Source organism: Epinephelus fuscoguttatus, linkage group LG20 (assembly GCF_011397635.1).
Source record: "Epinephelus fuscoguttatus linkage group LG20, E.fuscoguttatus.final_Chr_v1".
Taxonomy (NCBI): Eukaryota; Metazoa; Chordata; class Actinopteri; order Perciformes; family Serranidae; genus Epinephelus; species Epinephelus fuscoguttatus.
The window spans coordinates 37,089,106-37,105,007 of NC_064771.1; the positions used below are offsets into that span (position 1 = coordinate 37,089,106).

The 15,902-nt window shown below is 40.9% G+C and overlaps 3 protein-coding genes across 6 annotated transcripts in view; all 3 read left to right on the forward strand.

Annotated features, from left to right (window-relative positions):
- LOC125880641 (neoverrucotoxin subunit alpha-like) overlaps positions 1-6,378 on the forward strand; it is a 65,837-nt gene extending 59,459 nt beyond the window's left edge. For 2 of the 3 annotated variants that reach the window (XM_049563287.1, XM_049563288.1), the window contains exons 2-4: positions 2,052-2,148; positions 3,180-4,643; positions 4,761-6,378. In XM_049563287.1, the coding sequence (XP_049419244.1) occupies positions 2,061-2,148; positions 3,180-4,643; positions 4,761-5,317 (2,109 nt within the window). In that variant the 5' untranslated portion in view covers positions 2,052-2,060 and the 3' untranslated portion in view covers positions 5,318-6,378. The remainder of the gene's footprint in view (positions 1-2,051; positions 2,149-3,179; positions 4,644-4,760) is intronic. The other variant, XM_049563286.1, reaches the window with a different exon arrangement.
- LOC125880644 (stonustoxin subunit beta-like) overlaps positions 1-15,902 on the forward strand; it is a 242,658-nt gene that overhangs the window by 33,335 nt on the left and 193,421 nt on the right. The window lies entirely within an intron of this gene.
- LOC125880642 (neoverrucotoxin subunit alpha-like) overlaps positions 1-15,902 on the forward strand; it is a 244,586-nt gene that overhangs the window by 3,950 nt on the left and 224,734 nt on the right. The gene's annotated exons all lie outside the window — the stretch shown is intronic.

The following is a 15,902-nucleotide window of genomic DNA, read 5'->3' on the forward strand; positions in this document are numbered from 1 at the left end:
AGAACAACCCCAGGTTTCTTTTCAGCACTGTAGCCAGGCTGACTGAGAGTCAGAGCTCTATTGAGCCTTGTATTCCTTTAGCCCTTAGCAGTAATGATTTTATGAGCTTTTTTAATGACAAAATTCTAACTATTAGAGGCAAAATTCATGACCTCCTGTCCTCAGATAGTACCTATCTAACCTCAAACACAGCTGTAAGACCTAATATATATTTAGATTGCTTCTCCCCAATTTCTCTTCAAGAATTGACCGCAGTGATTTCTTCATCTAAATCATCAACGTGTCTCTTAGACCCCATCCCAACTAGGCTACTTAAGGAGGTCTTTCCTTTAGTTAACACTCATATATTAGATATGATCAATATATCCTTATTAACAGGCTATGTACCACAGTCTTTTAAGGTAGCTGTAATTAAACCTCTGCTAAAAAAGCCCACCCTGGATCCAGAGGTGTCAGCCAACTATAGACCAATATCTAATCTTCCCTTTATGTCAAAGATCCTTGAGAAAGTAGTCGCAGACCAGCTGTGTGATTTTCTCCATGATAATAATTTATTTGAGGAATTTCAGTCAGGATTTAGAGTGCATCATAGCACTGAGACAGCTCTAGTTAAAATTACAAATGACCTTCTGATTGCTTCAGACAAAGGACTTGTCTCTGTACTTGTTTTATTAGATCTTAGTGCGGCGTTTGACACAATTGACCATCAAATTCTACTGCAGAGACTGGATCACTTAATTGGCCTAAAAGGTTCTGCACTGAGCTGGTTTAAATCTTATTTATCTGGTCGTTTTCAGTTTGTTGACGTTCATAATGAATCATCCTTACGTACTAAAGTTTGTTTTGGAGTTCCGCAAGGTTCTGTGCTCGGATCAATCCTATTTATTCCATATATGCTTCCTTTTGCCTTAAAGACATAAAAACTTGGATGAGCACCAATTTCCTGATGTTAAATTCAGACAAAACTGAAGTTATTGTTCTTGGCCCCAAACAACTCAGAGACTCTTTATCTGATGACATAGTTTCTCTAGATGGCATTGCTCTGGCCTCTAGCACTACCGTAAGAAACCTCGGAGTAACATTTGATCAAGATTTGTCTTTTAATTCTCATTTAAAACAAACCTCACGGACTGCATTTTTTCATCTGTGTAATATTGCCAAAATTAGGCCTATTCTGACCTGAAAAGATGCAGAAAAACTGGTCCACGCTTTTGTTACCTCTAGGCTGGATTACTGTAACTCTCTATTATCAGGTAGCTCTAGTAAGTCCTTAAAAACTCTCCAGCTAATTCAGAATGCAGCAGCACGTGTACTAACAGGAACTAAGAAACGAGATCATATTTCTCCTGTTTTAGCTTCTCTGCACTGGCTCCCTGTAAAATCCAGAATTGAATTTAAAATCCTACTGTTAACTTATAAAGCTCTAAATGGTCAAGCTCCGTCATATCTTAGAGAGCTCATAGTGCCATATTATGGTCCGGGAGGCAGACACCGTCTCCACATTTAAGACTAGACTTAAGACTTTCCTCTTTGATAAAGCTTATAGTTAGGGCTGGCTCAGGCTTGCCCTGTACCAGCCCCTAGTTAGGCTGACTTAGGCCTAGTCTGCCGGAGGACCCCCCTATAATACACCGGGCACCTTCTCTCTCTCTCTCTCTCTCTCTCTCTCTCTCTCTCTCTCTCATATGCTATTACTGCATCTTGCAATTGATTGATTGAAAAAAGAGGTGTGAATGGTTGTCTGTCTCTATGTGTCAGCCCTGTGATAGTCTGGTGACCTGTCCAGGGTGAACCCTGCCTCTCACCCAGCGTTTGCTGGGATAGGCTAAGCGGTTACAGAAAATGAATAAATGAATGAACTCTGTAAAACTATCAGCATCAGACTGGTGTCTGCAGAGAAATACTGCATTTCTAAGACTGTCATTCTTTCTGTCTCTGATCTTTGTCGTCCTCTCTGGAGGACAGTTGACTCTGTGTTATAAACTCTCATCACATATGATAGAAGGGTGTAAATTAAGTACTGAGTGCTGTGTGGTTACTTTTCCCTACAGGTTGGAGAAATGGCTACAGAAATGACAATTGCTTCTCTGGGTCGACCCTTTCGCCTAGGAATGCTCTATGATGCTCGCAGAGATGCACTGATCCCAGGTCAGTCTTGACTTAGACTATATATTTACCTGTCACAGCTCTGCTTACAGGAACTTTGAAATCATTTCATGAAGCACAAACATAATGTTAACCTCTTCAACATTCGTACTCAGTATAAAAAGAATTGGGAGATGCTTTGTAGTTCCATTTTTCAGTTGATCTTTGGAAGACAGGATATTCATGTGGTATCAGTTCATATATCATCTTGCAATAAATAAAAAAAATTGAGTCGTCTGTGTAGGTTGTGAGGGGCGTGGCCATTGCAAAATGAAAATTTTTAGTCTTTATTATAGCGCCCCCTTCTGGCTGGATGGCATCATGGGTATTTGCCAAAACATTTCTCAAGAAACTCACTGACCAGTCAACCGAGTGCAAGCAGTGGTGGTGGGCAGGGCGGAGGCCAGATCCAGAATTTCTCAATAAGGAAGAGGAAACAGAGCCCCCCTTTTCAGAGTTTTTTTTTTTTGCAGTTTTTATTGGAGAAATGTTCGACAAAATATTAATCATAGGAGAGTATTTATTTTACATACTTTAAAGGAATACTTACACTACACAACAATCATTTGTAAATCAGTTAGTCACACTGTGTGACCTTGAATTCATGAAGAAAACCTCGTTTTTTTCACATGCCTCCATCGAAAACAGTGAACGTAGTGATTTATTAGTTAATTTGGATCAATGTTGAACAAAAGCTGTTTTCTTTGTAGTGTTTATCCAGTCCTGAGCACACGACTGGATAAGTGAGGTTGGGATTATTCTGCACCAGTTGTGACAGTTTGTAAATGGATGTTTTGATATTAGTTTTGTTGATGTTACATATGTTCCCTCAATCAATCAACAAATCAATATGTTTGCTGTGGAGGCTTGTGAGAAAAACTAAGTTTTCTTAACAAATTCAAGGTCACACAGCACAACTAAGTGATTTACAAATGTTCATTTTGTGGGTGAAGTATTCCTTTAAAATGTATGTATGTGGAGGGAAAGTATTTTTCTGATTTTAACGGGTGACTGATATTTTCCACTTTCTACAGGTCTGACATTGTGGGATGAGAAAACTCTACAAGACAACACAGCTGAAAAATCCAACCGTAGCAGTGCATTTAATATTTCTGCATCTGACTCCACTGATGAAAAGTCCTCCCTGCTGGATGTTAGCGCTTCTCTGAAGCTCAGTTTCTGCAGTGGACTGATTGAAGTTGGAGGATCTGCCAAGTATCTGAATGATGAGAAGAAATTCAAGAATCAGAGCAGAGTGACGTGTCAGTACAAAGCTACCACCAACTTCAAAGAGTTGTCATTGATTAACATCATGACCATGGACACCAAACAGACAGATGTCATTAAGAAGAGCGGCGCAACACATGTGGTCACCGGGATCCTGTACGGGGCAAATGCTTTCTTTGTGTTTGACAGTGAGAAGTTAGAAGCCAGCAAGGTTCAGAACGTCCAGGGCAGCATGCAGGCTGTGATAAAGAAGATCCCCTCACTTAGTATTGAGAGACAAGCTGAAATAAAGCTGAGTGATGAAGAAAAAGACCTGACCAACAAATTGTCCTGCAAATTCTTCGGAGACTTCATTCTTGAAAGCAACCCTGTGACATTTGAAGACGCGGTGAAGGTCTACGCTCAACTTCCACAGCTACTGGGAGAAAAAGGAGAGAATGCTGTTCCACTGAAGGTCTGGCTGATGCCACTGACGAATCTGGACACTAAAGCTGCTGAGTTGTCAAGAGAGATCAGCAGCGCACTAGTGTGGAGGGTGCAGGATGCTCTGGAAGATTTAAGCAAAACAGGAATCAGATGCAATGATTCTCTGGAAGACAGAGTGGTAGCAAATTTCCCAGTCATTCGAGAAGAATTAAGCCAGTTCCAAAAATTGTGCAGTCACTTTGCAACTAACCTCCGACAGAGTTTGGCGAAGAAACTTCCCTCCATCCGTGATGGTGAAGCAGATGAGAGCTCAGTAGAAGAACTCTTTGAAGACCGAGACAAGTCGCCATTCAGTCGTGAAAAACTGAGCAAGTGGCTGGATGACAAAGAGAGAGAAATCAACGTCATCAGATCCTGTGTAGATACCATGGAGGGAATAAAGATTGTCCAAAATCAGTCAGAGCTGGACAGAGAGGTTCTTGCTCCAGGCGTAGCGAATGCTTTGTGCTTTGTTTTCACCTCCATGGAAAGAGGTGATACCTACCTGGATCTGATGGCCACCTACTTAAAGTCACCTACATTAGGAAGTACCACTGAAGAGCCATGGTACTTCTCAGAGGAGATTTTCTGCAACATGAGAATCAAAGCCAAAGCTTTCCGTGACTTTGCCAAAGCACAGGCGAACAACAACAGGTTGCGTATTCTCATAGCAACCATAGCAAATGAGAAATACAAAGGGGCAACCTTCTATCATTACAAGGAGGGCATCCTGGTCAGTGAAGACTATACAAAGCCTGACCCCATTGATGTGGAGGCCATCACTGACAGAGAAGATTTGATCGGGTGTAAGTCTTTTTTTCATGCTTTTATTTTAAGGCCTTAAATATGCTGTACTAATAACTGTCTTCCAGAAACCTGTTTGACCTTCAGGATGACTAAATTTAATTTGGTCTCTCCTTCAGATGCCACTGATCTCACCCTGGACCCAAACACTGCAAACGACTTCCTCACTCTGTCTGAGGGAGACAAGAAGGCAACACATGGAGAACAGCAGTCATACCCTGATCACCCAGAGAGGTTCGATACACATCCTCAGGTGTTGTGCAAAGAGAGCTTAACTGGCCGCCATTACTGGGAGGTAGAGTGGAGTACTGGCTCCATAGAATCTGTTTATGTTGCTGTTGTATACAAGGGAATTGAAAGAAAAGCTGAATGTTTTGACAGCCAGTTTGGAAATAATAAAATGTCGTGGGCTGTTGGCCAGTTCTGCAGTTCATCTAATCACGGTTTGGCGGCATATCATAATGGTTGGCAGTGGGACACTGCTTTTCCCTCTGATGGCTGCGACAAAGTCGGGGTGTTTCTGGACTGGCCTGCTGGCACTCTGTCCTACTACAGAGTCTCATCTAACACTCTGCGTCACCTCTACACCTTTTGCACCAAATTCACTGCACCTGTTTACCCAGGCCTCTGGGTTAAATGCCACTCCAACTTTGCGTACCTGAGTCCAGTTCAGTAGAAGCCATGACAAACACTTGTTAGATTGCTGGTCTGTCAGTAGGGACACAGGTTCATATTCAAAGTTTAAGAAGCAACCTAACATCCTATTTTAGCCTATACATCCCTCAAAAATCAAAAAAATACATTCAAACCCAGAGGGACCAGGAAAATCGATGATGTCATAAAGTGACTTTAAACGTCATTTTCTATTCTTCAGTTCATGTTGATTCGATGCACAGCCTTCTTCTCAAACAGCTCCGTGCTTCACTTTCAGTTTTGCTTGGTACATCACACAATATGTTTTAATTGTTTTCATTTCTATTGTAATTCCTGATACTTAAAGATACAGAGCTTATATTGAATCACAGTTACTTTGTGAACACAAATATGTTGACGTAGAAACTCACAGCTCATGTAAAAGGAAAATGATTGACTTGTTTTGTTGAATTTATCATGTTGATTATGTTGGGACATAAGGTAGATAACACACCTGTTCTTTGATTTAGGATTTGTTCCTTTTCTTCTTAATGCCTAATATTTAAAGGGTTATCTTTTCTGGTTTGTGTTTTTCTGAGTCTTTACTTTAACCCTGACCTCAGGTTCAGTTTAAGACTTTACTGTTTGATGAGAGAGTTGCTGTTAACTCCATTTTGTTAGATGATAAGTACATTGCTGATGTTTTTAAAGCTGTAGAAATCTGATTTGTCACGTGTTAGTTCATGTTGACTCAATGCACAGCCTTCTTCTTAGACTGTTTTGTTGCTTCACAGCTTCACAATCAGTTTAAACTTTAGTTGCTTGGTAGGTCACAGATATTTTTTGTTGTAACTTTATAATCTAACTCTTGGCACATAGATAGAGCCTTTATTGATACTCAGTTGCTTTGTCTCTTGAAATATAAACTCATAGCTCATGTGTAAAAATTGCAGATCTTGTTTTGTTGGAGAGAGTCTCTGTTAACATCATTTAGTTGCAAACATTTCTGATGTGATGTCAGATTCCTGTAACACTGCAACACCTGTTGGATATGTTCACTGTCTTCTGAAGCAGAATATTCAATAAAGTGGAGACCTGACTTCACCACTGTGTGCTACTTTGTGTTTTCCTGCAGATTACAAAAGGTGACTTTACCAAAGGTTGTAAGCTTCATCATTTCTGACACATCAGCATCTTTTAATGCAAAGAACACAATGAGAGAACATGAACCTTTAGAGAACATTATTCCGTCTTCACAGTATCATAAGGACACTGTGTTCCACTCTGAACATTGACGCTAGTTAGCCCAGCTTGCTAATGTTAGCACTGATTCTCACAGAGTGCTTTTTGTTCATGTTATCTCAACACCAGCTGAGTCAACGGCATCTTCTGAACACACAATGTTGTGTTCTTCACACATTATGCATGTTTCCCATGGGATCAGATGCCACACAGGACAAACTTTTGTCAGACGTTCTTGTAGCTTTAATTTCATTGTTAACAAAATGACAGCAGGTCAAACGTCCTTTTAGAGAACAGCTCATGCACTTTTCACAGTTTGTTGCAGTTTGTAAAACCAAAATCATCAAAAACAATCAATCAAATCAATCAAAAATCATGAAAAAGGATCAAGACCTTTCAAAGTGTATTACATCAGACAGATAATCATTCATTAAAGTCCAAATCTCTGCTGGTCCCAATCTTCTCTGGTAATTCTGTCGCCCCCTTTTGGTCAGTGGCAGAAAAATTGTGGGGACATGCATCAATGGCTGAATTGAAAATATTCACCTAGTTTAGTGATGTTTGGACAAACTGTCATTGATTTATGGTCAGATTTTTCCAAGGTCAGGGATTTGGAACGGTTTGGAAGCGATGGTGCCCCCTGTTGATTAATTTATAAATAATTTCAAACATGTGGTTCAACATTGTCATGAAACATTTCCTGCAAGTTTTGTGACATTGGACAATATTTCTGTCCATATCTTGGATTCATAGTCTGATTTGTGTTATTTATGCCATGGCAATGTTTCAGGTGCATATGTGAGCATGTCCCTCAAATTCATTGGTCAACATCAAACACACTATGAGATATCAATAAGCTTTATGCATCTTTTGATGAGCTTGGTTCAATGATGATCCAGGAGGAGATGTCAAAAATGTGTTTTTCAAAAACTTCTTTGAAATTTAATTTTTGGGCCTTAGTTACAGCGCCACCTCCAGGCCAACTGGGGCCTCATAACTCACTACAAAAGTTATTGAAAACAAACAAACAAACAAACAAATATGATGTAGAGGAGTAAATCAAAAAAGAATACTGTGAGCTGTAGGAAGGAGATGAGCTGTGGCTCTTATGTGTTGCTGTTGTGTGTGTGTGTGTGTGTGTGTGTGTGTGTGTGTGTGTGTGTGTGTGTGTGTAGCTTTATGTAATACATGTAATCCATACATACAATATACATAAAGCCTTTGATGTTTGTAAGTTAAAATTTGAAGACGAAATACTGAAGTTGGAGAAAGCCTCAATTTTTCACTCTTGTCGTGCGGACGGGTTCATTTTGGCAATTTTTAATGAACACACCTTCCAAACCAACATTTTCTTTAAAAATCACTAAAAGTTATCTCCAAAAATTATCACTGAAATGATCAGCAAAATTTGGAAATTTGGCAAAATTGGCAAAATGTTGAAGGAATGTTTTCTTTAAAAGTCTGCAGTGAAATAAATACAAAATACAGCCATTTAAATGTATACGCCCCTCCTCTGAGCCAAAGTAAAAAACATGAGTTCCTCCTAAGTGCTTAAAAAATGATTTGACATGCCTCCCTCTTTCTGCAACAACCCCTTCTCTCTCATAGATGATCAACAATCCCTTAGAGTAATGGGTGAGGTAATGCATTGTGTCAATCAGGGTCCTCACAAGGATAGAAGTATGAGAACGTGTGTGTGTGTGTGTGTGTGTGCGTGCGCGCGCAAATTCAGACAAAATTGAAGTTATTGTTCTTGGCGCCAAACAACTCAGAGACTCTTTATCTGATGACATAGTTTCTCTAGATGGCATTGCTCTGGCCTCTACCACTACCGTAAGAAACCTCGGAGTAATATTTGATCAAGATTTGTCTTTTAATTCTCATTTAAAGCAAACCTCATGGACTGCATTTTTTCATCTGCGTAATATTGCGAAAATTAGGCCTATCCTGACCCGAAAAGATGCAGAAAAATTGGTCCATGCTTTTGTTACCTCTAGGCTGGATTACTGTAACTCTCTGTTATCAGGTAGCTCTAGTAAGTCCTTAAAAACTCTCCAGCTAATTCAGAATGCAGCAGCACGTGTACTAACAGGAACTAAGAAACGAGATCATATTTCTCCTGTTTTAGCTTCTCTGCACTGGCTCCCTGTAAAATCCAGAATTGAATTTAAAATCTTACTGTTAACTTATAAAGCTCTAAATGGTCAAGCTCCGTCATATCTTAGAGAGCTCATAGTGCCTTATTATCCCACCAGAACACTGCGCTCTGAGAATTCAGCTATCAGGCTCCTCTCCTGTGGAATCATCTTCCTGTTACGGTCCGGGAGGCAGACACCGTCTCCACATTTAAGACTAGACTTAAGACTTTCCTCTTTGATAAAGCTTATAGTTAGGGCTGGCTCAGGCTTGCCCTGTACCAGCCCCTAGTTTGGCTGACTTAGGCCTAGTCTGCCGGAGGACCCCCCTATAATACACCGGGCACCTTCTCTCTCTCTCTCTCTCTCTCTCTCTCTCTCTCTCTCTCTCTCGTATTCTATTACTGCATCTTGCTAACTCGGCCATTCTGGATGTCACTAACTCGGCTTCTTCTCCGGAGCCTTTGTGCTCCACTGTCTCTCAGATTAACTCATATCACAGCGGTGCCTGGACAGCGTGACGTGTGTGGTTGTGCTGCTGCCATGGTCCTGCCAGATGCCTCCTGCTGCTGCTGCTGCCATCATTAGTCATTAGTCATCCTTCTACTGTTATTATACACATATGACTATTGTCACACATGTATACTGCCAGATATTAATACATACTTTCAACATATTGTACCACAGTAACCAGAACTATAACTATAATATTATTACTTTCATTAATGTTGTTGTAAGCTACTGTCATTACCGTCTGTCCTGCATCTCTCTCTGTCTCTCTGTCTCTCTTTCTGTCTCATTGTGTCATACGGATTACTGTTAAAGGGCCAGTGTGTAAAATGGGTTGAAAACAGTGACATTAGTGGTCCAATTCTAGATTGCAGGGCTCACTCGCACACCCCTCCCGTCGGGTAAATGACGGTGGCCTCGTAGGGACAAAACACCTTGCGCACATGTTTTTCAGGAGTAGGTCTATCTAGTTATGAGGTGAATATTTATTTAGAAATCTAAGCCATGTTATGATATTGTAATGAATCCCTCATGAGCAGGAGACCAGAGTAGTGTTCGGGAAAAAGGCCCGTTATTTGAGCACTCCAAAAACTCTGGTAACACTCCAGGGGGTAAAAGACTCCGTCCCAAACGCTGACTCTTCTGGCGTAACAGACACACTTCATACACACATACTCGTTTACCATGCTGAGTGGGGACCCCCCTCCCCTCTCTGCTCCACCAATCTGCAGCCCGCACACTGACTGACAGCGTAGCCTGTAAACAGAGCTCAGCTGTTTATTTAGCCTAGCAATATCTCCGGACTATAGTAGCTGCAATGGACGACTTTGAACGCGATTTTGAAGAGTTTCTTGTAGCGGACACAGACCCAGAGCCATACCTGTTTGAGCCGGAGTACACAGATGAGGAACTCCATAGTTTGATGCTGAGCGGGCGAGAAGAGAGGCTGAATGCACAGAATGGGAGTCGGTGCTACTGCTGCCATCGTTGGGGAGATATATCATCAGGAGGAAAAGCGCCGCAGAGAGTGCATCACAAGGAGTGAAGTTGCGTCTTCTTTTCCTTGCAGATGACGGTTCGGGTTCATTCTCTCCTGTTGCGTGGTAAGTGTGGTCCATTCGCAAACTTTATAACTAAAAAACTTCACTACTCTATCGACAAACTACTAACACTCTCTGTTGTTTCCTCCTCCTTCTTCCTTCCTTCCGCTGTCTTCGTTGGTTTATTTATAAACGCGAAATGCGTTCTCTGGCTGGCTGGATTGTCCACTTGGTCTGCAGTACATACATGGCGGCGCAAGATGGCGACCTCTCTAAAGCAAGGCCCTTGCTATATACAGTATATATATAAAGGCATAATTATAAGGCTACGAAAACCAAACGAATTTTATTTTATAGCGATTATATACTTGTATAAACATATTAATGGGTAGAATATTCAGATTCAGATTCAGATTGACAATAAACCATGCCAAATATTACACACTGGCCCTTTAATTTATCATGTTGATCTGTTCTGTACGACATCTATTGCACGTCTGTCCGTCCTGGAAGAGGGATCCCTCCTCAGCTGCTCTTCCTGAGGTTTCTACCGTTTTTTTCCCCGTTAAAGGGTTTTTTTTGGGGGAGTTTTTCCTTGTCCGCTGTGAGGGTCCAAAGGACAGAGGGATGTTGTATGCTGTAAAGCGCTGTGAGGCAAATTGTGATTTGTGATATTGGGCTTTATAAATAAAATTGATTGATTGACTTATTCATCTGGGTAGATTTCTCATATTCTGTTTAATACACAACTTCATGTCATGTCTCTTTGAGGTAATTTTGTATCTCTGGGCAAAAACAAACTGTAAATGAATACAGTTTTATTCATTTTTATAAAGTTTCAGTTTCAGTTTTATAAATAAGATTAGCAATGAAACCTTGGCGTTGTCTCGGCAGTATTGATGAGGTCAGCTCAAAGTTTTGTATGTGGGACCCATGTTAAGCTATTTGGATGTTCACAGTGGACATGCCATGGCGCCAAGCTCCACAACTGATTCGCGATCTGCAGCAACAGTTTCAGCAAGAATCTGGCAAGAAAACACACTGATTTTTGATTTATTTATTATTTATATAAAGGATAAATATGTATATGTATATGTAGAACTTATTTCTTGTCCCCACGATACCTATGGTACGCTAATCCTCTTTTGTAGAGTGATTGGGAAATTAAACATGTGAAACACACCACCTGTTACACCTCATACTGGATAATGTGATCAGACCTCTGCCATCTCTGACAGCCATCTCAAAGTGCTGTTTTCCTATGTTAGCCATTCACTCGCCCTGCTACATTAATTTAACAGAGCCCGAGCGAGCTTACAGTTAACAAACTTCTCCTTCTAAAAGATGGTTTATGATGTCTTACAACCCATAAACTGACACTAACACATTCGGCAAACATTTCACTTAGTTCTGTATTAATTTTAGCTCCATGTAAAGTGAATAAACATGATGTTTCCCAGCTAATCATCTGTTTGTCTGCCTTAAAGACGCAGTTTACATTTTTTAAGTGCTGACTTATTAAATCGCAGTTCTACTGAGTGAAACACAAATTTAGCAGCAGACCTCAGTAATATCAGTCATATAAAGTAGTCAGATGAATAACTTTAGGCATTCATTTTATATGATATGAAAGAGGTAAATCAGCAACACATTCTCAGACTTGATGACTAGCATTATAATTCAAGGTATCGTTATTTTAAAACAGGCATATTTCTGATACAAGCTGAGGATGCAGTCAGATGGGGAAAGATATGTAGCTGCTGAGGGACAGACCTGTCGTTCTTCTTCAAGTTCTAAATTTAATACTTCTCTGCTTTCAAAACCTTTCTAGTTTTATTATTTTTGAATGCAGCCCTGATGGCGATTAAGACGCCTTGTGGCAGTTATAAATGCCAGGTGTTTATTTATAAATGCAAGGCAGTGTCACACGTGTGTAAAACACCTGGTGGTGCTTAGAGCAGTGTCTTGAGCGGTGTCAGGGAAACTGAGGTGAATTATGACCCCTTGGGCGGATGCACCCAATGTCCGCTGACTTAGTGTATGACACTGTAAATGTACATTTCAACTTGCTTTGGCAGTTTCTTGTATATTTCTTCCACTTATTCTGGACTCTTGTAGCATGGGTGATTTATGGCTGTTTTTCAGGTTGGCTTACATTCTTGCTCTGTCGTATACAAAAAATTTAAAATACTACTTCTCTTCACGTTTACTGTTTTCTTTTCACCTTTTACTTTTCCACCTGCTGACTTGTGGAGAGAATCTGGTGTTCCAGAAGTTGTACCAGGGAAGGGTCCATATAAAGGGCTGTATATTCATACTACAATTTCCACTCTAACTATCTTGCTAAAGAGGCAACAGATAGCATTTGTTTTTTTTTAGCTTGGCGCCACCTAGCGTCAGCAGAGTTGCTCGCACTGTCGCAACGACCTAATTGAGCGTGGGATCGGAGATAATCAATAAAATGTAGGCTGTAAAGCCACCAGTATACCTCTATGTATATGTAGAATGAGGTGTGTGGACACACACTGCAAATAATTATACCAGAATGCACAGTACCAGTACATCCAGTGGTGCCAAGTTAGGACGATTCATAGGTAGAAATTAATATCAAATTATTAAACCATCATCATTCAGAATTTGTTTTTGTTTTTTCAAATATAGTAATAAAATTAATGAGCTCTTTGTTTTTACTTGTGTTTATGTGTGTTTGTGGCAGTAAAAGTTTAATATCCCCATTGACCAAAAGTAAACATGCATATTTACTGACCAACCCCTGTATCTGCATGAATGTTTGGTCCTGCCTTAGGGCACTGACGGTGACTGTGCCTAGTAGCAGTCAGCAGTTGCACTAGAACGCTACAGTCATCATCATGCTACCTAGTACTAAAAGAAAATCCTGTTTTCAAAAAAAGGAAAGAGAGAAGGGAGAGAGAGGAGAGGCAAAAGAAAGGGTGTCAATATGTGACCTAGTTAGCATCATTGCAGGGAGTCTGTGGGAATTTCTTTCTCTCTTGCTCTTTTTTACCGTCAGAAAAAAGAAAATGAAATCATTTTTAATGACAGAAACTCAAACAAATTATTTTTCCACATAGGCCTATTGATTATTATGAAACTGGATGTACTGGATGCTGGACAGTTAGAAACATTAAGTAGCCTAACTCAGCCTGTATTAAAGTTACAGGCAATATTAAAATGATCCAGATAGATCCAAATAGTGAATTGCATACTGTATGCAGACTGTTGCATGTACAACTCACTAGCAGTGAATATTGTACTGGTAGTATTGAACTACAAGAACCAAGACAGTTGCAAGCCTTCAAAGTTAGAGTCACGTAAAGCTTTTAATGGGTCAGTTAGGTCCTAGAGATGTGGTGACAAAAGCTGCGCAGGGGGGGCCAAATGTGATTTTTCATGGGGCCCAAAATTCCTGGCGACGCCCCTGAGTACATCAACTCACAGTAAATGATACCAATATGTACAGTACCAGTACAAACAACAGTAGACACGTAAGGGATAATGTATAGTGAGCCAGTGACTGTTGGAAAATAACTCCCGACAGTGGAATGGAACCCCGACGCACAGCAGAGTTATTTTTCAACTGTCACCGGCTCACTATACATTATCCCGCTTAGAACATGGCTTACTACTAAAAGATTCAAATGTTACAACTGGCATCAGTATTATTAAACTGCTGGCAGAGTGTATTGACAGAGGAGAGGCGTTCACCAGACAAACGGGAGCAGAGGAGAGAATTTTACTCTACTTCTCCTGGTCGGAGAGGCTGGGTGCCCAGTAGCTGCGAAGGCTGCCCTCACATTTATGGCCAGTGACCGACATGATCTCCCTGCTCTCCAGGCCAGCTTGGGAGAGTTGTGTGGACTCACGTTAACTGACTTTGATGCTCCTCAGTCTAAGGCCGTTGCAGTGAAAAGTCCAGTGTTCACTTAGCTGGGCGTAACTTAGCTGGGCGATGTCCGTGGATAGCTGCCTCCGTGAGAAGAGAACAGAAGGAAGGGAGGGGGGTATCACTGTCCGAGGGCTGCCGTAGAATGACAACCAGGATGTCAGCCGACCAACACTCGCTACCCGCTCCCTGGTTGCGGCGATTTGCGATGCTGGCCAGCTAGGAATGAACTAGCAGCCAGTACAGTCCAGTCCTCTCTGGTCTAGCTAACATTTAGCCGTGTTACTTACTGATCCATTAGAAAGAAAGCTAGCTGGACATGGGTTTTGAAGCCTCTTTGGTCACGGAGCTCCCTCCATCTCTTGAACGCCTGACTGAGGTTTACTCTTGTTTTTCCTCTTCTTTTATCACTCTCCTTTTTGCTCTTCTTTGCCTCCTCACACAGAGGAGCTCCTTTTCTTTGCTAGGCCGTTTTTCACTTGTCTCCAAACTTTGTCCGTCTGCTATTGTGCTCGTGACTCAACTATCTCATGCCCAACTCCTCATAAGGACCAGCTCCAGTCCCTGATTGGCTGACCGACCAGTTTTGCAATAGGGGAGAGTGGGGTGAGATGTGCCAGTTTTTACTTGAGGTGACTTTAAAGAGAGGGCATGGCAGTAATGCGTCCAACTAAAATATGTACATATATTTCAGGATGTGGGGCATCCCTGGGAACAACCACTTTGGATCTTAAATAAACTGTTTTAAAAAATATGGCTTTCCAAAAAAAAGTGGTCTCGTGGCACAATTTGCCCCCGATGCTGGGTGAGGTGTGCCTTTGGAGAAAATACGTTGGGGGAAATTGTACCATTGATTATTGAAGTAAAACAGAACATTTTCGTGTCATATACTGTAATGCTGTATCAAAGCAAGACAAATTCAATACCAAATTGGCCTAGAAGTAGGCCTACATAATATTTATCATTTTCAGAATAAAATTAAGTTAAACCTGAACAAAATCAACTGCAATTCTCAGAACCAGCTACAACACAACATGCCACTTGTCAATGCTGCAATATTCTACAACAAGGCCTATTTAAAATGTTAAGAACAAAATGAAATTAAAAATGAAGGCTCCAGGTTATACATGTCAACTCCTGGCCAGTAGAGTGTGTGTGTGTGTGTGTGTGTGTGTGTGTGTGATGGCTCCATAGCTGCAATCTTCTTCAACAAGGCCTATTTGCAGACCTTCCCCTGTTGCACCTTTCTCACTACTGTGTCCAACTCCATAAGAGGAGTTGAACCCGTGTCTGTCTTCCTTTTGTAAAGGCGTGGCATTATGGCTTTTGGTCTAAAATCAAAAATGTCACATAATTTGCCACTGGCACAACTTAACCCTGGCCTTTTGCCAGCAGTTTAAAGCTAACATCATGCTAACAGTATAGCCTCATATTGTAGCTTACTAAAGCACTAACTAACCATTGACTCTGTTTTAAATGGCCCGCAGTCTGTCTGCTTGGAAGCATCCCCTGAGCTATGCAATAACTTCCTGCACTTTTTCATAGACAAGTTTGTTAACACAAGGGCTCTCATTTCAGCGCCTGGCTCTGACCCCTCTGTCTCTTCTAGAACAACTGTCCTGAAAATATTAAATTATCAAATGTTGTACATTACACATCTTTAAAAGACTCTATAAAAACGACATTATTTCTTGCTATGGTAAAGAAAATTAAGTTTACTGACTGTACTATTATTTCTGAATTTGTGCGCTGTGTGCTATTCATTCTGTTGTGTGATGGAAAATTTAAGTTTACTGA